At 42.3% G+C, this 23,417-nt stretch overlaps 1 protein-coding gene across 1 annotated transcript in view; it reads left to right on the top strand.

The window, feature by feature from the left end:
• LOC137423330 (rod cGMP-specific 3',5'-cyclic phosphodiesterase subunit beta-like) overlaps nt 1-23,417 on the top strand; it is a 99,162-nt gene that overhangs the window by 12,688 nt on the left and 63,057 nt on the right. The window contains exons 2-10 of the mRNA XM_068110359.2: nt 6,110-6,262; nt 9,162-9,251; nt 9,349-9,489; nt 12,884-12,958; nt 13,064-13,128; nt 16,337-16,403; nt 16,559-16,606; nt 18,328-18,477; nt 18,653-18,796. Coding sequence (XP_067966460.2) covers nt 6,110-6,262; nt 9,162-9,251; nt 9,349-9,489; nt 12,884-12,958; nt 13,064-13,128; nt 16,337-16,403; nt 16,559-16,606; nt 18,328-18,477; nt 18,653-18,796 — 933 coding nt within the window. The remainder of the gene's footprint in view (nt 1-6,109; nt 6,263-9,161; nt 9,252-9,348; nt 9,490-12,883; nt 12,959-13,063; nt 13,129-16,336; nt 16,404-16,558; nt 16,607-18,327; nt 18,478-18,652; nt 18,797-23,417) is intronic.

Consider the following 23,417-nt stretch of genomic DNA (forward strand, 5'->3'; position numbering starts at 1 on the left):
AAGCTCAACCGAAGGTGGACCTTGCAACATGACAATTACCCTAAACATACCAGTAAATCCACCAAGGAATGGCTGAAAAGAAAGAAATGGAGGGTTCTGGAATGGCCAAGTCAAAGCCCGGATCTAAATACCATCGAGATGTTGTGGGGGGATTTGAAACGAGCTGTGCATGCAAGAAACCCCTCAAACATCGCACAGCTGAAAGAATTCTGCATGGAGGAGTGGGCAAATATTTCTCCCAGTCGATGTCAGAGACTGGTAGACAGTTATACGAAACGCCTACTTGAGGTTGTTTCTGCCAAAGGGGGCAATACCACCTATTAGAGCCAAGGGTGTACTTACTTTTTCCACATGCGAAATTTGCATTTATGTTTATTTAAATTATACAATGGACTACAAAATGTAAATGTTTCATGATATTTGTTATATTATATCACCTTTATCTATCAATATTGTTGAAATGAAGATCAAATAGCGGTATGTTGAAATATGTTGAAAAAGTCAAAACTTTACATGGGGTGTACTTACTTTTTCACGTGATTGTATATAACATATATACTGTTATGTTCACGGGGTGGGTTAGAGATTACCTTAGAAGAGATGGAACTGTATAGAATAGCATGGACCATGGGGGAGTAGGAAGCAAATTTCGATGTATGGATGTAGGGACCTGCGAGCTTAAGGATTGTGTTTGAATGTGCACAATACGGAGAGGGTTGTGATTGTGATAGGATAGAAAGGGTTTAAGTGCAACTTCCTGTGTTTAAGGTTAATTAAACATGTGTAAAACACCTTGTAAACATCCACCGGGCATGCCGAGTGACATCTCTGTAGAACAGAGTTTGCACCAGCCCGGAAGACCAAAGCAGAAAGCTTTGGTATTGCCCCCTCTGCCAGGCAAGGACAGAGGAGAGGGAGGAGAGGGAGGTGGGGGGGGGGGGGGGGGTGGGGAAGCTATGATCATCTGAGAGAAGAAGGTGGAACCCAATGACTGGAGGGGTGGAGGGTTGTCAAGGAGATGAGGGAGGAGCTGTCAAAAAGGTGCAAGAGGATTTGCGAGAGATCTGAGGAGGAGGTGGAGGAGCTGAGAAGGGCAGGCAGGGATTGTGAGAAATCTGAGGGGAAGGGGGAGGAGCCAGGAGGAGCGGGAACAGTGTATGAGGAGCTCTCAATTTTGGAGAGGAGAATTAACAGTGTGCGGAGGTGCTTGCGTTTATGGAGAGGAGAACTGTGGTGTTCTGAGGAGATTGATCTTGCTAAAAAGGAGGAGAGCTTTAAGGAGGTCATCTGGCCTGCTTTGGCCATGGAGCTGTTCTCATCTTCCCTTGTTATTTGATCGTCCTGCTCGTCACCTCACCTTTTCATCCTGCTGTCTCCTCATCACCTTGCCCATTGTCCTGCCAATCTCATTGTTTGCTTCATGCCCCTCCCTCCCATCCTCTGCTGTCACCAGAGATAAGTCGCTCGGTTGTGTCCCTCACCCTGTCTGTGTTTGTGACTGGATAGAGAGGCGCCTTCGTTTTTATAGGATTAATTTTACCCCATTGCATATAGTTATTATTGATTTTATTTTCTCTGCTTGTGTTTCGGGAATAAACCCATTTGGTTTTAAAAGCTGTAAGGTCTTCATGATTCTCCTCACCCTGTGCACATGAGCATAATAATCGGCATAATTCGGAATCCCTAAAAAAAAAGAGGCTTTTTCAGTACATCTGTTCACGGGTCGGTGTTAACCGGCTGTGAACCAGACAATATATGTATGTATGTATGTATGTATGTATGTATGTATGTATGTGTATATATATACAGTCTCGTGAAAAAGTAAGTACACCCCATGTAAAGTTTTGACTTTTTCAACATATTTCAACATACAGCAATTTGATCTTCATTTCAACAATATTGAGAGATAAAGGTGATATAATATAACAAATATCATGAAACATTTACATTTTGTAGTCCATTGTATAATTTAAATAAACATAAATGCAAATTTCGCATGTGGAAAAAATAAGTACACCCTTGGCTCCAATAGGTGGTATTGCCCCCTTTGGCAGAAACAACCTCAAGTAGGCGTTTCTTATAACTGTCTACCAGTCTCTGACATCGACTGGGAGAAATTTTTGCCCACTCCTCCATGCAGAATTCTTTCAGCTGTGCGATGTTTGAGGGGTTTCTTGCATGCACAGCTCGTTTCAAATCCCCCCACAACATCTCGATGGGATTTAGATCCGGGCTTTGACTTGGCCATTCCAGAACCCTCCATTTCTTTCTTTTCAGCCATTCCTTGGTGTATTTACTGGTATGTTTAGGGTCATTGTCATGTTGCAAGGTCCACCTTCGGTTGAGCTTCAAATTTCTGACAGATGGCCTCACATTATCCTCAAGCACCCTCTGGTACAATGAAGAATTCATAGTGGATTCTATCATGGTGAACGGCCCAGGCCCTGATGCAGCCAAGCTTCCCCAAACCATAATATTTCCACCACCATGCTTTACAGTTGGTATCAGGTTCATGTGGTTAAATGCTGTCTTTGGTTTTCGCCAAACATGTCTTCTGGTACTATGGCCAAATAGCTCTACCTTTGACTCATCTGTCTGGAGCACATTGTTCCAGAAATGCTGGTCTTTGCCTAGGTGTTCATTGGCAAATTTTAGTCTTGCCCTGATGTTCTTTCTGGACAGCAAAGGTTTCCTCCTGGCACACCTTCCATGTAGATCAAATTTGTGCAGCCTCTTTCTAATGGTAGACTCGTGCACTTTGACATCAACAGTGGCAAGAGCTACATGTAGGTCCCGTGATGACATTCTGGGGTTCTTAGAGACTTCTGTCAGCATCTTGCGGTCTGCTCTCAGGCTAAACTTGCTGGGACGGCCTGGCTTGAACAAGTTGGCAGTTGTTTGGAATCTTCTCCACTTGTAGATGATCTTCCGGACAGTCGAATGACTGATTTCAAATTGTTTGGAGATCTTTTTAAATCCCTTCCCAGACTCGTAGGCATCTATAACCTTCTTTCTGAAGGCCTCAGAGAGCTCTTTTGATCTAGGCATGGTGATGCCGCACACTTCAACAACAAAGAGCAAACCAAACGAAATGTCTGAGGTTTAAATAAGAGAGGTTCCTCCAAGATCCTCTCTAACGATGTTCTTATCATTTGCACCTGAGCTGGTGCACCTGATTCTAATTTTACGTATTTGAAGTAGTGATAAATGTTGGGGTGTACTTACTTTTTCCACATGCGAAATTTGCATTTATGTTTATTTAAATTATACAATGGACTACAAAATGTAAATGTTTCATGATATTTGTTATTTTATATCACCTTTATCTATCAATATTGTTGAAATGAAGATCAATTAACTGTATGTTGAAATATGTTGAAAAAGTCAAAACTTTACATGGGGTGTATTTACTTTTTCACGTGACTGTATATAATATTTACGAGTTACCTTACAATAAACTAAACTTCAATGCAGGAGGAGGCGATTAAGCCCATCAAGCCTGTGCAATGGTTACCACAATTATGGTTGTTTGTCCATGCTCTATGTCCCATCAAGGACCATCAAGCCTTTTATGTGATGAGCATGAAGCAAGGAAGTAGCACGTTTTATTTTAAAAGTCTTTGATATGATTTGGATGAGTTGGGTTTTAATTGCCAACCTCCCAGCCTCAGAGCAGACGCTCCAACCATTACATGACTGAGTTTACTTGAGGTGAAGTTCAAAAAAATATACAAACATGATACTCACAGTAGTCCAATAAGCAACAATGTAATTTTATGTAAAATTTTCAGGATTATATATATGACTGTATAAGCCTGGTGTTGGCTTAGCGGTTAGGGTGCCAGCTTGGGATCCTAGGATCCTGGGTTCGAATCCCGGTCGATCGCTGAATTAACGCCAGGGGGGTTGATTCAGCCTGTCATCCTTCCGAGGTCGGAAAATTCAGTGCCAGCTCACTGGTAATTCCCTGTGTGTCGCAAAAGGCGCCTGACAGGGTTGGTGGCAGGAAGGGCATCCGGCCATAAACATTGCTTCAAAAAGGGGACCACGGTGCCCCAAAAAGGCCAACTCCTGCTCTGCGGGGAAAAATGGCCTCTAAAGGTGGTTCTTTATATATGACTGTATGAGTATTTATTTTCAGTAAGATAACATAAATGTATTTTTATTATACGTAAGCATCATTGTGCTCTTTTTTCGTTTTTGGCATATCTTGGTCTTATTTGTAGAACAACAATTTTCAATGTCCTACAAAACATGTACAGAAGTTTAAGAAGAGATGCTTACCGTTGCCGCTAAGTATTAAGATGGAGGTATAAAGAATTTTAAAATCTGGTTTTATTTATTTGCCCCAGTGGCAACTTAATTCTACCTGCCAATCCTTAGATAGTCACCTCATATAATACTCTTGTAATTAAAATGATGCATGTCCGTTTTCCCCCCTGCACCTGGATTCATAATAAGTTATTGTTGAGGATCAATCTCAAACTACCATTGTGGATGAGACAATATTGCCTCAATGCCTTGATGTCATGTTTATTATCTAATGCTTGCACTGAAGCACTTAAAATCAAGCAATAAGTCCATAGGATGGGGTCAACTTCGAAAGGTAAAACGGTTCACCTGGTGGGTGTAACATGTGCGTCACCGGGCCCATCAGCATGATTTCAAATGAATCTCTCAACGGACTTACCTAAATGGGTTTGGCTAACCACATCGTCGTGGTTGTGGCTATGATGTGTCACACTTTGAACTAATGACGTTTTAATCCTCACCTGCATGCCATAACCACCACGCCAATGACTCCTTGTGCGCAGGGCGTCACTTGTGAATGGGCCTGTCCTTAGGTAATTGGAAAGAGAATAATATGGAAATTCATCTACGCGTTGAGTGTAAATTTTGAACCATTATTCATTCTTCTTTGGCTCAGGGTTCAATTTGGTCATTTCGTCATAAAATGCCATTCTGGTGCAGTGCCTGCATTGGACTTTGGAAATTGCACCACACCTTCCAAACATGGGGCGTCCGATCAGATGGCTGCCACAGTTATAGTTTAAATTAGGTGAACAAAACATATAAATGTAAACAGCCACCTCTTGATTACTTATACTCATTTCGACAAAGTTTAACCCCTGCTTCATAATGTGCCCAACCACTACTCCTTCCCCTACATTAAGTACTCATGAGAACATAAGGCGTGTTGTGGATACCTCTTGGTGCTGGGTGTTCGTTACTTTTAATTTGAGTCTGCTGTGCTCTCTGTTGTTGAAATTGCTGAAATTTCCTAGCTAATCCAGGCAAGTTTGCTGAGTTAGCTACTTCTTCAGATTATGCTAAGAGTAGGAGAACTGATATATCATGCATACATCCTCAGTAAGTGTGACACAGCCTTTGATTAATGAAGTGATTAATGAAGTTCTCCAACCTGGGCGAATGCCATGACGATACCCTCATGACGACTCGTCACTGCAGCCCCAAAAGCCCTCTTGCAGTGCAAAGATGCCAAGGTGAAATGCAAAACAGATGAAAAGCAAAGCTACCGACTAGTTTCGCCCTTTTTTGGGCTCATCAGGGCAACACATCGCTGTTCCATCTACTCGGTGACTTTGAAGCCTTACAGCTTTTTACTGGTAATGATGCACCATTAACTCTGATTGATGAGGACACCAGATTTAGTCCCATTACAGCTATTGCTGCATGAACTGGGGCCAACAAGTGCCATTTGCCACATGGACACATTGTCTTCTGCCCCACCAATCACAACCAGGAAGCATCACCATTATTTTCAAGCGGTCGGGAGTTCTATGAATTCCTGGTTGTAATTGGTGGGGTCGTGATTGGTGATGTTTTTGTATTTTTTACTCATCATTTGCACTCGTATATTGAAAAATATAAAATAAATTTTGACCTTTCTTGGAAAATGATGTGTCTTGCTTAGATAACTTTTTGTACACTCCACCGACCACCTTGACCCGCCTTCTCCTCCTTTCCAGCAGCTTTTGCGTATGCTCTATTCCCAGCAAACCTAAACCAAGTTTAATCCTAATGTTTGGCTTTAGGTTAGCAAAGTCAAGACCTACAGCTAGAAACTTTACAACTCTTTTTTTTGCAGAGCCCCTTATTTTGCGATTTTATGGACAAGCTCACTGATTACACGACTAAAAACATTCTGGCGACTCCCATCATGAATGGCAATGACGTGGTGGCCATCATCATGGCCATCAACAAAGTGAGCGACGCGTGTTTCAGCAAGCTGGACGAGGAGGTGAGCTTACGGCCTTACGCCCACAATACTAAATCATTTCTCAAATACAGTAAAATCCTTAAATTAATGATACATACATCAAACTGCATCTTTATTGCAATGATGAGCTTGTTAACAATGTAATAATAATAATAATAATAATAATAATAATAATAGTTTTTCACTCTTCAATGAGCCTAGACTTTATACAAAATAATAATTGGTGATGATAATTTTTTTGACCAGCTATAATGTTGTTTTAATAACAGGATTTTTATTGTAAAGGATGTATTTGTGGATCTCTTTAGAATCATTACTGTGCAGACCAGCTTCCTATCAGAGATGTCGTTAAAACTCAGATCAGTAGTTTTGACCACCAGGAATGTTCCAAAGTAAATGATGTTTCATTTCCCCCACATACACTGCCTTCAGAAAGTATTCACACCCCTTGACTTTTTCACATTTTGTTGTGTCACAGCTTGAATTTAAAATGGATTAAATTGAGATTTTTTTGTCACTGATCTACACATACCCCAAAACCCCATAATGTAAAAGTGGAAATTTTTTTGGAGAAACTTTTACCAAATAATTATAAAAATGAAATACAGAAATATCTAATTTACACCAGTATTCAACCCCAAGCCCCCAGCCCCCACACATCCCCACATACTTCCTAGAAGTGCCTTTATCAGCGATTACAGACTTTATCAAGTGTTCTTGTGTATATTTGTATGAGTTTTGCACATCTGGATTTGGGGAGGGGAGTTTCTCCCATTCTTCCTTGCAGATTTGCTTAATCTCTGTCAAGTTGGATGGGGAATGTCGGTGAACAGCAATCTTCAAGCATTTCCACAGATTCTCAATGGGACTCAAGTCTGGCCTTTGGCTGGGCCACACAAAGACTTTCACGTTTTTGGTCTGATGCCATTCCAGTGTTGCTTTGGCTGTATGCTTGGGATCATTGTCCTGTTGGAAAGTAAATCTTTGCTGCAGTCTCAGGTCTTTTGCACTCTGAAGCAGGTTCTCCTCAAGGATTTGCCTGTATTTGGCTCCATTCATTTCCCCCTCTATCCTTACAAGTCTCTCAGTCCCTGCCGCGGAAAAGCATCCCTATAGCATGATGCTGCCACCACCATGTTTCATGGTAGGGATAGTGTTAGATGGGTGATGAGCTGTGATCGGTTCCCCCAGACATAGTGCTTTGAATTCAGGCCAAAGAGTTCAATTTTCATCTCATCAGACCACAGAATATTTTGCCTCAGTCTTTCACGTGCCTTTTTGCAAACTCCAGGCGTGCTGTCATCATGTGCCTTTTTCTCTGGAGTGGCTTCCGTCTTGCCACTCTCCCATAAAGCCGAGATTTGTGAAATGCTGCAGAGACTGTTGTCTTTCCGTCAGGTTCTCCGATCTCAGCCAAGGAACTCTGTAGTTCTGTCAGAGTGGTCATTGGGTCATTGGTCACCTCCCTGACCAAGGTCCTTTTTGCCCAGTTGCTCAGTTTGGTCAGACGGCCAGCCCTGGGAAGAGTCTGGGTAGTTCCATATTTTTTCCATATGCTAATGATGGAGATCACTGGGCTCTTAGAAACTTTCAACACTCTATAAATGGTTTTATACCCTTCCCCAGATCTATGCCTCCCCACAATTATATCTCCGAGTTCTACGGACAGTTTCTTGGACTTCATGGTCGAGTTTCTGCTCTGACATGCACTGCCAACTACGGGACCTTATATAGAAAGGTGTGTTTCTTTCTAAATCATGTCCGATCAATTGAATTGGCCACAGGTGGACTCCAATCAAGTTGTGGAGACATCCCAAGGATGCTCAAAGGAAATTGGATGCACCTGAGCTCAACTTGGAGTGTCATAGCAAAGGGGTTGAATACTTATTATCTCAAGACATTTCAGCTTTTCATTTTTAATTATTTTGTAAAAATTTCTAAAAAGTAAATTCCACTTTGACATTATGGCGTATTATGTGTAGATCAGTGACAAAAAAAATCTCTATTTAATCCATTTTAAATTCAAGCTGTGACACAACAAAATGTGAAAAAGTCAAGGGGTGTGAATAGTTTCTGAAGGCACTGTACATACACTGGGCTGGCAGGAGAGGTCAGAGGTCTCGTGTTCGCCACTGAGGTGTCTCGTCTGAGTTCCATTCCAAACCTGGATGCTTCGCAGGCAGAGGATTACATGAATGAATGCACCTTTCTTAGAAAAGATGTTTAACCGGATGTCCTGTCTGTCAGGAGTCACTGCCGCATGCTAAATATCCCACTGAGCCTTTCGAGACTGTAGGCTACTGTGTGCCAGCACTCCGACCAAATTACATATTCTCGCCTTAAGGTCAAGGAGCATTGCATCAACTTCACCGCAGTTATGATACAACCAGCAGGCCAAATGAATGAATGTGTTTGCACATTCATGATTCTGCACAATCATGATTGACATCATGAATCATCATCAATGATCATCAATCATCAATCAATCATCATCCATCAATCAATCATCATCAATCAATCATCATCAATCATCAATCATCATCAATCATGAATCACACAATCTGCACAGTCATGATTCTAAAGAGATCCACAAATACATCCTTTACAATAAAAATCCTGTTATTAAAACATTCATTCATTCATTCATTCATTCAGCAGGCGAAATTTGTATTTTTTTTTTGGTTCTTCGATGTCAGGTCTTCCTCTCGTTGCGAATCAGAATGGATTAAGCGTTGGATTGTCCACCCACTTACTAATAGGGAACGCGAGCTGGATTTAGACTGTCGTGAGACAGGTTCGTTTTACTCTACTGATGCTTTGTTGTCCTGATAGCATCTCATGGCAGTACAAGAAAAAAATGGAATAACTTTAACATATCGCAAAGAAGCCACAATATGTGTTGTGTTGTGTGTGTGTGCAGGTGTTTCTTAAATACCTGATATTTGTTTCGATTTGTTTGAAAACCCACCATCTTTCATACATGCATTCCTGCGAGACCCGTCGAGGCCAGGTAAAGGTCCAATTGTGCCTGCGGGACATTTTGAATTTGGTCATGTGATGAAAACCGATTCGAATCCCTTCATTTATCAACACTGTTTGGTGGCCAGGTGTTGCTGTGGGCTGCCAGCAAGGTGTTTGAGGAACTCACCGACATCGAGCGGCTATTCCACAAGGCCATGTACACTGTACGCGGCTATCTTAACTGTGAGCGCTACTCTGTGGGATTGCTCGACATGACGAAACAAAAGGTGAGCGATATGACAATGGAATTCAGAAAGCAGGGTGAGTTTTAAAAAAACAAATAATTAATTATTTTCCAAAAAAAATCCTCGGTGAAACAATGACGTCACTGTTCATTCCTTAAGGATAATAATGACCTTACCGATTATATTATCGACTTATGTTTCATTCAGCATTAAAAACTGAGCACATGTTCATCAGCAGACTCTGTGCAATGTTTTAGAGGCTGCCAGGCTTGTACGACCAGAACAACAACCTAGAGAATGAAAGAGACAAAAACAAAATAGAGACAAAACGTCAATAGTGAGAGGTAAGTGGCAAGAAGCTTCCTGTCCATCCAATAAGAAGTTGAAATCAAAATATATAAACAGGCAAAAAAGCATACGGGGGCTTTTGAAAAAGTTTTGTAAATGCTAAACTCACAATAGTTTGTGAAACCCCAACATTTTTGAACATACATACATGAAATACTTTTCTTGCTAATTGTGTATACAATGCCTCCAGAAAGTATTCACACCCCTTGACATTTTCACATTTTGTTGTTACAGCCTCAATTTAAAATGGATTAAATTGAGATTTTTTGTCACTGATCTACAAATAATACCCCATAATGTCAAAGTGGAATTTTTTTTTATAGAAATTTTTACAAAACAATTTAAAATGAAAAGCAGAAATGTCTTAAATCAATAAGTATTCAACCCCTTTACAATGACAGGCCAAATTGAGCTCAGGTGCATCCAATTTCCTTTGATCATCCTCGAGATGTTTCTACAACTTGATTGGAGTCCACCTGTGGCCAATTCAATTGATTGGATATGATTTAGAAAGAAACACACCTTTGGATACAAGTTCCCACAGTTGACAGTGCATGCCAGAGCAGAAACTCCACCATGAAGTCCAAGGAACTGTCCGTAGAACTCCGATATAGAATTGTGAGGAGCCATAGATCTGGTGAAAAACAATTTCTAGAGGGTTGAAATTTCCCAAGAGCACAGTGAGCTCCAACATTAGGAGATGGAAAGAATATGGAACTACCCAGACTCTTTCTAGCGCTGGCTGTCCGACCAAACTGAGCAACCAAGCTGGAAGGACCTTGGACACGAAGGTGAGCAAGAACCCAATGACTACCCTGCCAGAACTACAGAGTTCCTTGGCTGAGATGGGAGATCCTACCAGAATGCCAACAATCTCTTCAGCGCTTTACAAATCTAGGCTTTATGGGACAGTGGTCAGACGGAACCTACTCCTGTGAAAAAAGGCCCATGACAGGATGCCTGGAGTTTGCAAAAGGCACATGAAAGTCTCTGAGAGCATGAGGCAAATATTCTGTGGTCGGATGAAAAGAAAATTGAACTATTTGGCCTGAATGCAAAACGCTACGTCTGGCAGAAACAGAGCACAGTTTAGCACCCATCTGACACCATCCCTACCGTAAAGCATGGTGATGGCAGCATCATGCTATGGGGATACTTTTCAGCAGCAAGGACTGGGAAACTTGTAAGGATAGAGGGAGCAATGAATGGAGCCAAATACAGGCAAATCCTTGAGAAGAATCTGCTTCAGAGTGCAAAAGACCTGAGACTGCAGGAAAGATTTACTTTCCAACAAGACAATGACTCCAAAAATACAGCTAAAGCAACACTGGAATGGCTTCAGAACAAGAACGTGAAAGTCCTTGTGTGGCCCAGCCAAAGGCCAGACTTGAATCCCATTGAAAATCTCTGGAAAGACATGAAGATTGCTGTTCACCAACGCTCCCCATCCAACTTGACAGAGCTTGAGAAAACCTGCAAGGAAGAATGGGAGAAACTCCCCAAATCCAGATGTGCAAAGCTGATAGACATAACCAAGAAGACTCGAATCTGTAATTGCTGCCAAAAGCGTTTCTCCGAAGTATTGACTCAAGGGGTTGAATACTTGTGTAAATTAGATATTTCTGTATTTAATTTCTAATTACCTATATTTTGTTTTAAAAAATTCAAAAAAAAACAATTCCACTTTGACATTATGAGGTATTATTTATAGATCAGTGAAAAAAATCTCAATTGAATCCATTTTAAATTGAGGCTGTAACAACAAAATGTGAAAATGTCAAGGGGTGTGAATACTTTCTGAAGGCACTGTACCTTTACCTTATAAGTGGGCTGGCAGGATATCATAGAGGTACACACACTCGCCTCTGAGTTGTCTAGCTTGGGTTCAAATCTTGGCCAAGCTATAAACTGTCATCCAGTTGTTTGGCAGGTAGGATGAGGCATCGATGTGTGTGCCATCCCTTGGGTGGGCATTAAACTGGGCATCCTGTCTGCCAGCATCAGTTGGGGAATGTTAAGGATCCCATGATGTCATTTGCGAGGAATAGGCGAGCTATCGCCAGAACCCTGAACAAATTGAAAATTTCTGTCCTCACTTTCTGCTGGGAAGGCAATGACAAACCACCCAGCATAGTCCGTGCCAAGAAACTGCTTCGGCAGCACCAACGCTTTGGAGAGAGTATGGTACATATCGTAATAATCATCATACATTTATTAGTCCTTCACGTACATATAGATGGTGAGTTGCCTCGGAGATTAATGAGATGCTGTTTAATCAAAGTTAAAACAAAAACTTGAAAATTCTCCCAAACTTTCTTCTTAAAAAAAGCAAACTTACATACATTTTGTACTTATGTCAATTGGGTAGGCTCTCTTTATATTAGCTTGTCAGCACTTCAGTCTTTGTAGCCACTGAAAGAATGGTAAGGGAGAACAAAATAAGAATTCATAGCGATGGAGGCACCAAATCCAAATGCTATATGCCTAGGGACACTGATGTAACAGTTCATGAGTCTTGAATCTGCGACCTGTTGCCACGTAACTCAGCCGCTCGTGTGGATCATTTGGTGTGCAGAGGTCTACAGGCATTGAGAAGCTGCCCCTAAATAAACATTTGCATTCCTAATGTTGTATTGCAGTAGGTTCTATGCACATGATGACAAGTGAGGTGGCTTTCAGGCGGTTCCACTTGGTGGGGGCACTAACAGAGATGTCGATTCAGGGTAAATTAGAGCACAATAATGGTTTGCCACGCCTGAAGCCAACCCAGGCTTCAAATGTAGAAGTGTAAGCTACTGGAGGAAGGTTCGGGAGAAAGGATGCAGTGTTATGTAATTGAAGGTGACTAGAAGACGTTAAGCCACTGCGGTCTCATTGCTGGAGGAAAGACAAATATTCGAGGCAAGATGAAAGCCTACAATAAAATGTAACCCCACCCTTAGTTTAATTTGAAGTGCGGTTTGAAGGTTCATTGTTTGTACGCTACCCTTCGTGAAATGATGGGAAGTGAAATATTAATAATACGAATTATTATAATAAGAATAGTCACAGCCATGAACTCATGAAGCATGATTGTTATGTTGCACAGGAGTTTTTCGACGAATGGCCCATTAAGTTGGGAGAGGTTCCGCCATATAAAGGTCCAAAGACTCCGGATGGAAGGGTAGGTTCTGCAGGAAACTGTCCATATTCTGTAATAATATCCTTCCTATTTATGATTATGTGCATTCTGCTGTTTTGTGCTGCCTCCCTTGTCATTGTACTTTAGGAAATACGATTTTACAAAGTGATTGACTACATTCTCATTGGAAAGGAGGAAATCAAAGTAATTCCGTAAGTTTGAAATGCATTAGAAGTTGTAAGAGTGTGCATGCAGCTTCATATTTATCATGTTTCCACTTTCCCCTTTTCTGAGTTTGTGCGGTGTGTCATGTGGTGACAACTGAACGTAGTTTAGAATGCAGGTGGCAATCAACATATCAAGGCACATCTACATATTTAGCCTACATGCTTAGAAAATATACACAAAAAATAATTTGGAAAAGGGTAAGAGAGGAGCATACTCATGGTGTAAGTACTTGAGAAGGAAGGAAGGTGGCAGAGCATTAGTGTTAGCTGTTATGTAGGAGATGGGAGTAAGGAAGGGAGGAGTATGGAGGGTATTTGAGAGCAGAGTAGACCCAGTGCTGATGTGATATCCCAGCTGGGTTGGTGGTGTCTGGCATTGATGCCCTGCCTTCTAATCATTCACACACCTTGATATGGGTTCATTGTTCCCTCATACAAGGATCTTGGTAGGTGGGGCTAATGAATGCAACCCCCACATTAGAGATATAAAAATAGGACCACGAGACCTGTAGTTTATCTGGGCCTTGGCCGAATGTTTAACCCAAATCTAGTAGCATTCTGACTGGTGGGTCTGAAGGAGAAGATTTCTGAAGGAATTTTCATGATTTTCCCAAGCATTTACTAAGTCCGCCATTTTAATACACTTCCAGTCAGATGATTGGCTTGACCTATGAAATTTAACATCCCTACTCTGTCCTAATGTCATAACCCAAATTTGGTAGCATTCTGACTAGTGGGTTGGATTTCTTATAGAAGAAGATTTTAGAAGGAATTTACGCGATTTTCGCAAAAATTGACTAAATCAGGCATTTTAATACACTTTCGGTCAGATGATCGGCATGACCAATGCAATTTTACATCCCTACCCTAGCCTGATGTTGCAACCCAAATTTCGTAGCATTCTGACTGGTGGGTCTGGAGAAGATTTTTGAAAAAATTTGTGATTTTCCCAAAAGATTTACTAAGTCCGCCATTTTGATAAACTTCCGGTCATGTGATCAGCATGGCCGCTGCAATTTAACATCAAGACCCCCTGTCCTAATGTCATAACCCAAATTTGGTAGCATTCTGACTGGTGGGTCTGCAGTAATTATGGAAGAAGATTTTTCAAGGAATTTACACAAATTTTGCAAAAATTGACTAAGTCAGCCGTTTTAATGCACTTCCAGTCCGATGATTGGCTTGACCTATGCAATTTAACATCCCTACCCTGGCCTAATGTTTTAACCCAAATTTCGTAGCATTCTGACTGGTGGGTCTGGAGAAGATCTTTGAAGAAATTTATGGGATTTTCCCAAAAATTTACGAAGTCCGCCATTTTTATACACTTCCGGTCACATGATCGGCCTGGCCCCTGTAATTTAACATCAATAACCCCTGTCCTAATGTCGTAACCCAAATTTGGTAGCATTCTGACTGGTGGGTCTGGAGAAAATTTTTGAGGGAATTTACTAAGTCTACCATTTTGACCTACTTATAGTCACGTGACCTGAGCGAGCCTTGCAATACCAGTTACCAGTCAGGAGCGGAACCTTGCTGCCAAATTTCAGCCAGATCGGCCAGGTAGTTTGGCCAGATAAGTCGAAATAGGTGACGGATGGACGGAAAGCGCTCGATGAAAATACCTTATCTGGTATTTCCAGATATTCCCAATTTTCATATTTCCAATTCCAGATAAGCTAATAATTGTCTGGATCTTCATCGAATCTGACAACATTGTCACTTGCTATGTGGATGACTGAGGATGATTAAATACCACAAGTGATAATCAGCGAGCCCATTGCCTGACATAAAAAGTCTGTAAGTGACTGACGTTATGAAACTTAATTTTTCTACATAATTCTTTGCAACAACTTTAACTTTGTAACCGAACAACAATTGCTCTTGTACTTTGGGGTTTTTGTAAGCCCTCTGACTTTCTTTATCTTTACTCACAGACGTAGGCCGATTACTTTCATGGATATGGGCAACGAAGTACATTGAGCGGCACTAGCAAGAGCACAATAATTGTTTTACAATTAAATTTTCTACATTTGGCAGCTAACTCCCCAGGCCAGTAACTCAAACCACAACTACAATGGAGCAATGTGCAATGGTCCGATGCATTTCAAAGGTTTCTATCAACACCAGTCCTGGACAGCAGTGTCTCAGACTATATGATATATCAAATTTGGTATCTCATATAGTCTTCTGAGACTATATGTCCTCATAAGACATTGCAGTCAATAGTCTATAGGCTTATGTAACATTTTCCAGGTTTGTCATTTTTTTGGGTAGATTCTTGCCACTCACGTCTAAACACATCTAGAAACTTCACTGATTAAGAAAAAAAAAGGGTGCCAGTTTTTCCATTAACATTTAGGGCCTCCATTTTGAATTTCAAAATGGCCGCCACCTAAACTCAATTTCTTTAAAAAATATTTGCCAATTAACTATACTATTCATTCAAATATCATAAAATATTTATTCCATTTCATCTAAACTCTTATATAGGGGGCAAAAATTCATTGGAAACAAAATGAGAGCACTAGAAATACTCGAAATGAGCAAAAGTCAAAGATGGCCACCAAATTTCAGATTTTTTAATGTAAAATGCCATAACTTTTGAACCAATGGACATAGGAAGATGTTTTTGGTGTCTAACCATATGTTTTGGCAAATGAGGATTCCAATAATAACAACATATTTATGATTAGAACACTCTTCACCAATCCTCCAAATCATTTAATAGAAATAATGTAGAACATGTAATTCAATATAAATTTATTTGGGCGGTTATAGAACTTGAAGATGAAGATTTTTTTTTTTAATGTACAACATGTATGAATCAGGAGTGTCAACGTTACGGATTAAATGTTCCTAAAAATGGCCCTAAATGTTAATGGAAAAACTGGCACCCATTTTTTTTCTTAATCAGTGATGTTTCTGGATGTGTTTAAACATGAATGCCAAGAATCTACCCAAAATTTTGCTTTTTTGACATAAGCCCACAGACTACAATATAAACCAGGGAAAATAACATCTCGCTGGTACCCAGAGTATCACAGGAAGTGACGGCACTTCCCCCAAGCTCAGTGGCTATGTTGTGTTTGTCTCATCAGTATGTGTGCGTGTGTGGGTGTATGTGTGGCAGCTCCATTACGAGCCTTAGACCTTGTACAAAAATACTAATAATAAATGTCAATTTCCATAGAAATCCTCCATATGATCACTGGGCATTGAGCAGTGGCCTACCTGTCTACGTAGCAGAGACTGGTTTTGTAAGTTGTCATGTATTATTTGTCATTTACAATTTGCATGAAAACGTAAAAATTTTTTAAAATAAAACATCTTTGAAAAAGCGTCTTAGAAAATAAAAAAACAAGTACAAAAGGTAAATAAATGAAATTACGATGTAATCCACTCTTTTTTGTAGATTTGCAACATTATGAATGCTCCTTCAGACTGCACCTTCGAGTTCAACGTGAGTGTTCCTATTTGCATGTTGGATATGGTAAGGATCGTGATTCCTGGAGGACATGCAAATTTTTGGAAAGGAGTTCCACTATTCCACAGGGTCACCGAAGGAAGGAAGAAACAGGATATGGAATGTTATTGAGCCGGTTGGATTTTACCGATAATCCAATAGTGACGTAATTTCTCTTTTGCATGCAACGGAACAGGTGTAAGTTACTTTAGAGCAGTGGGACAACAGGTGGAAGTAGCAAGCAAGAAAATGAATGAACAGGAGAAGAGGATAGAGTAGATGGGATGAAAAACAGTAACCTCCGAGAAGATAGTTGAGTTGGGGTTGGGGGGAATAGAAGGGGGATGGGTGAGGGAGGGGGGGGGGGGTTAATGTATGTAGAAAAAATTGTGGATAGGGATGGGGGATAAAAGGGAACTGCAGGATTGTATGGCCTCAAGAGACAAGTTATATATACAGTATGTTTAAAATACACAAAACCAAACACCGCATACAAATATTAACTGAAATTTTTCGTGCTGTACTTCTCAAGGTAAATCACAGCAAGAGAAACAAGAAAGTGGAAGAACGTGCATATATCTATGTAACATGCATCTATGTAAGATCGACACTGATTGGTTCATCAGTCATGATGTAAATGGTAATCTGAACACCCATTCATTAGCTCTTGGTCATCATTATCTCTGGCTCCGATTGGCTTGAGCGGAGTATTATTTAAATAGAGGATGACTCACCATTTGCACCAACACCTTGGAGGGAACAACTATCGGGGATGCCTCTTTGCGTTGGTTGTACCCTCCTAATGCAAGTCGGGGGCCGACTCTTCCGCATTCTCCACTGCTGCCCAGATTTGTCAGGGCAGCACAGCCACAGTCAGAGTGCCGTTTGGGCCCCATGGACCGGCCCTCTCCATCTTGTTTCTTTCTTTCTTTCTCTCTCTCTCTCTCTCTCTCTCTCTCTCTCTCTCTCTCTCTCTCTCTCTCTCTCTCTCTCTCTCTCTCTCTCTAACTCTCTCACTCTCTCTCTCTCTCTCTCTCTCTCTCTCTCTCTCTCTCTCTCTCTCTCTCTCTCTCACTCTGTCATCACTATGACTTTGTGAAGGCAAGGGTACGGTATCCTGGATGTGGAGGATCTGTGGGTCACTCCTGTGAGATCGATCAGCTGTCTCCGTGCCGTGGGCTTATTTGAGAGAACTACTAGGGGTTATACAACAACAACAACAACAACAACACCAACACCACCAACAACAACACCTTGGAGGGAGAGGGAATGGGAACAGGACTTGGACAACAATGAGCTCTATATACATTTAATTCTGCCCGCTGCTAGACTGGGTTGCTACAAATAGCCTTTTGCTAAAATTCCTCATGAAATAACTTATTAACCCCTTCAATAACCCCAAAGTCCTTTTCATAACAATATGGTAGGATTTCTGAAAAGTTTAATCATAAGGATGAAGGTTTTATATGGTGAAAGAAGGGGAATACAGCATGTTGCATGTATCATGTTACAGTTCTATTCTTTAGTATCTCCGAGTATCTCAAAGATGGATGTGCAAATATCAAATTGAAATTTTCAATTTGAAAAGCACCATCCCTACTCTTAACTACGGATTTAAAAAATACACAAGATCAGAGCAGTTTGATTTAATATAGCTCGCATATTATAAAACCAAATTGTCATAATTACATCATTAACATTTCCCAATGTCACCGTAGAGCGAGCCTTTGGATGAAACTGGATTTGTGACGCGCAATGTTCTTTCACTGCCCATCGTCAATAAGAAAGAAGAGATCGTGGGTGTGGCCACTTTCTACAACCGCAAGGACAACAAACCTTTTGATGAATTCGACGAGATGATTATGGAGGTAGACAAAGATCATCACTTTCCACGCCCAACATTTGCAATTTTCCACGCCCATCATTTACAATTTTGCAGTGTTCATGTTTCATGCAAGCTCAAACTTTCCATGTGTTATGTAAGTCATTCACACTATTAGCCACTACTTGATTTTGCATGTAGTGTGAAACATTGTTTTTCAGGCTTTGACACAGTTCCTTGGCTGGTCTGTCCTCAATACAGACGCTTATGACAAAATGAACAAGATTGAAAATCGAAAGGACATTTACCTTGAGATGTTGAACTACCATAACAAGTGCACCGACAGTGAACTTCAGACGATTCTGGTGAGATAATGCTTTAGCTGTTTACGTTACATGGAGTTTTAAGATGGGGAATGATGTTGCTGTCAATAAAGCGGCTCTCTGCCCCACCTGACTGGATGTAGTACACTCGTTCTCAACCCCTTACCAAAGTTTGATATCAAATACTTTTTCACCGGCATCCCAGAAAGATTATTCTTATATATATATATATATACATACATATATATATATATATATACACCCTATATGCAAATATATATATATATATATACAACCTATATGCAAATATATATATATATATTTATATATATATATATATATATATATATATATATATATATATGTATATATATATATATATATATATATATATATATATATATATATATATATATACACATATATATATATATATATATATATATATGTATGTATGTATGTATGTATATATATATATATATATATATATATATATATGTATGTATGTATGTATGTATATATATATATATATATATATATATATATATATATATATATATATATATATATATATATATATATATATATATATATACATATACATATATATATACATACATATATATATATATATATATATATATATATATATATATATATATATATATATATACATACATACATACATACATACATACATATATACTGATACTGTTACTGATAGGGTGTATATATATTGTTGCGAATATGGAATTTGACCTCCATATCCGCTTGTAAATATTCCCCTATCTTCTCCGATACTCCCCAACTCTCCCCTTACCCCATTCCCTAGTCCCATTGTCTGTAAACAACACCCATTAGAGCCGATCTTCCCCTTCATTCCCCCATTAAATGTCGTGCCCAGGTCCCCCGCACCACACGTAGACAATTATAGGACATCTTGCTAGTTATTCTTAATCTATGTCAGTTAAGGACTTGTTTCCATTAATTATGACTCTTCGTTGCACCAGAATGTGATGATATGGCACCAGTAGGAGTTTAGGACCTTCCCATACCTCCCCGCATCTCTTCCCATCATCTCAAGCTCCAACAACAACCACAACAACAGCGGCTTTGCGTCCTCACTCCGGCTCGGTTGGCCGCCATTGAACATGTGCTCGACGGGGTTACCCAGAAGGGGGCTCCCTGTCGGCCCCTCGTCAAGGGCGGAGCCGGTAACCCCCGCACCCAATGAGAAGCCATGGGCCGATGCCATCTGGGGCGGCGCTAACGAGCCGAGGGCGTGTCACTCCCCGCCGGATATACGCGGCCCCGCGCCGGACGTGACAAAAGATGCGCCCCGAGCTTGGAAGGAAAAGACGCCACCCTCCCGAGTGCTGAGCGACCTCCCCAGCTTGAGACCAAAGTCGCGACCCACAAGCGCTGTGATACCCTCACGCATCTCTGGACACCACCGTACGTGATCCTGCCCTGAGCACAGGTGCACCTGGAGCGATCGCTACCCCCGCTTTCCTGGCCATCAAACCCCGTGTGAGTGAGCCTTGTCCCGCGTTTACCTGTCGTCTGTCCGGGGATAATATAAGTGTGTTTAAGTGCCCACCTTCCTATGTTTCCCTCTAGCCCCTGTAATCTAACCTTTTTCCGTACGAATATACTTGAGAACTGAACCCTTGGTGTCGTATTGTGTGATTGTAATCCAGCCGGGTGTCTTCTTTTTCTTATTGAGCCAGCATAGCGCGATTAGTCAACCCCGGGTGCAATCGGGGTAACTTGTACGGATACGGCGGCCATCCCGCTCGGCCCACCATACCATCAAAGTCGTATCTGTAACAATTGGTGTCGAGGAGTGAGATTCGGACCCGGGACTAAATTAGTTAGGCCCAAATTTTGGGAGGGAAAATCGATTCGGAGCGCGTTTCCCGCGCGAAATTATAACGGCGAAATTTCAATTTGTTTTACGAAAATAAAAAAAATAAAAACCGAGTTTTGAAAGTCGCGCTATGGCGGATCAAGACGGCTGGGGTCCGGTAAAGGAGAGTGAGGTAGGGTCGATCCAGGACCAAATTGAGGGACAAGAGGAGAGCGAAGCAGTGAGGGCGGCAGGTTCGCAAAATAGCGCCGTCACGCACGAAGAAGCGGGCGCGCAAAATGGCGCCTCGCTGATCACCGCGCCAGCGACCGTGGCAGCGCCCCCGATGGATTTGAACTCGTTTTGGATACAAATGAAGGCCCTTATGGCCCAGAATAATGAAGAAATGGCAAACAGAATGGGGAATCGGATGGATGCTCAGGGTGAGCGATTGGGAAACCAAATTGAAGAAATAACGAACCGAATGAGGGCTCGGAGTGAGCGATTGGAGGGCCAACTGGGGGTAATGAGGGACGAAGCGAGGGGTACCGGAGAGGGGTTAGACAACGGGATAAAGGAGGTGAAAAATGGGTTAATGGGGGTAAAAAATAGAATGGCTGCCCAGGAGAATCAGATAGAGGGAGTGAAAAATGGGGTAGAGGGAGAGGAGATTAGAAGAGGTGTGAGTGAGGAGGTCGGAGGAGTGCGCGAGGAGGTGAGGCACTGTAAGGAGCACATGGAGAAGGAGGTGAGAAAGGGGACTGTAAAGTTACAGGGGGGCATAGAGGTCCTGACGCAGGAGGTGGAACAGCTGACGGAGGGACAAAAAGAACTAACGGAGCAGGTTCAAAGGAACACTGCGGTATTAGGAGGGTTAAAAGTGACACAGAAAGAACTAAAAGACGACTTGATAGCGACGAAGAGGGAATGTCAGATGGTACGTGAGGGACTGACAACGAGGTTGGACGAGGTGGTAGAGGTAATGGAGACGAAGGACCGGCAGGAGAGGACGCACATGGAAACGGTCAAGGTAGCCTTGGAGGACGAGCTTGAGGAGACGTACCGGGGAATAAAAGAGGTGAGGCACAAATTAGAAGAAGTGGAAGAAGGGATGAGCGAAGTTAAGAAGCGACGGAGAGAGGATAACAAAGAGATAAAGGAGGAAGTAAAAGAATTGGTCCAAAGTCTGTGTTTGGATCGTGATGATGTGCTCATTGACCGGATGAGGGATTCGCAGGTGATGGAGCAGAAGCGAAGAGGAAGAGGACCCGGTGTAAGTGGTGACCAATATGGTCGTGCGTATGATGCGCCAGGGGATTTAATAAGCTTGGGGGTCGAGATGGACCGGGTGTTCGTGAGAGGCCGTTGGTGAAGTGTGCGACAGGTCTGGTGTGCGAAAGAGGAGGTGTGCGAGAAAGTCCGACTCTGGGGTGTGTGAGGAAAAAGTGCGTGCCAAGGAGTGAGTGTGCTGGCGAGAGTGAGTCGGTCGTAGCGCGTGTGCGAGGGAGCACGTGGAAGCGCGGTGTGGTGAGTGTTACAGAGGGTGTGACGGGAGAGTGTGCGCAAGAGTGTGCGCGAGAAAGGTGTGTGACGGACAGGTGCATGAGGAAAGAGTGCGCTGTCAGAAGTAAGGAAGAGTGTCCACCTGTGGTGAGTGTTACAGAGGGTGTAACGGGAGAGTGTGCGCGAGAAAGGTGTGTGACGGACAGGTGCATGGGGAAAGAGTGCGCTGTCAAAGGCAAGGAAGAATGCACAGCTGTGGTGAGTGTTACAGAGGGTGTAACGGGAGAGTGTGCGCGAGAAAGGTGTGTGACGGACAGGTGCACGAGGAAAGAGTGCGCTGTCAAGAGTAAGGGTGAGTGCGTTGTCAGGAATGGAGGTGAAAGTAGTGAGAGTGACATGGAGCGTGAGTTAGTTGTGACAGGTGAGCGAGGATGTACACCTGGGATGGAAGGATGCACACCTGGAATGGTAGAGCGTGAGTGGGAATGCACGCTGGAGTTGGTGGTGAGGCACATGGTTGGGTGTGCGAATGAGGGCACACCTGTGATTGTCACAGAGGAGGTGACCGAGGAGGGGGCGCGAAGCGGTGTATTGGTGAGGTGTGCGAGCAACGAATGTGTGCCAAAGTGTTCGGTGGTCAGGTGTGTGACCAAGGCTGTGAGTGGAATGGGTGTACCTGGGTGTGTAAGGAAGGGTACGAGGAGCATGGGCACAGCTGGATGTGTGAGCAAGGAACGGGCTGCGGGGTGTAAGCGTCCAGGTGAAGCATCGACGTTACACGGGTTAGAGGTTAGAGCGACTTTTAGCCGAAGCAGGCCCTCGGTGCGTGCCAGGCCTCGCTTTGAACGGCCGCGTCCAGGCTCCACTAGGCGGAGCTGGCAGCCCGATAGGAAGGGTCGTTATGGCGACCACGTTTTGTTGAGACGTGCCGGCAGGTCGAGATCGGGACATTGGATGGCTCCACGCCGAGGTGATGCGTGGGATCTCGGCCCGGGTAAGCCCCCGTCCCTGCCCCGAATGCCGGACGCACCCAGCCGCGAGCACAAAATAACCAGCATCCATTGCTTGGCTTTACGAAGCCGGGCTTTGGACAGGAATTGGCGCACCGAGAGGCAGTAGTGAGTAGACTGGGTGATGAGGTTAGTGTTTTGGACCCGAAATTGGAGAAAAACAAAATTTGGTGATTGGCAAAGGATTGGCAGTAGTGATTGGCAGATGATGAGTAGGATTGGCAAATTTTTGATTTGTTGAAATTTGATGTGCAAAATTGGTAGTGAGAGACCCCCGATGTGGTGGGATGGCAAATCCACC

This window comes from Myxine glutinosa, chromosome 3 (genome assembly GCF_964187855.1).
Source record: "Myxine glutinosa chromosome 3, kmMyxGlut1.1, whole genome shotgun sequence".
Lineage (NCBI taxonomy): Eukaryota > Metazoa > Chordata > Myxini > Myxiniformes > Myxinidae > Myxine > Myxine glutinosa.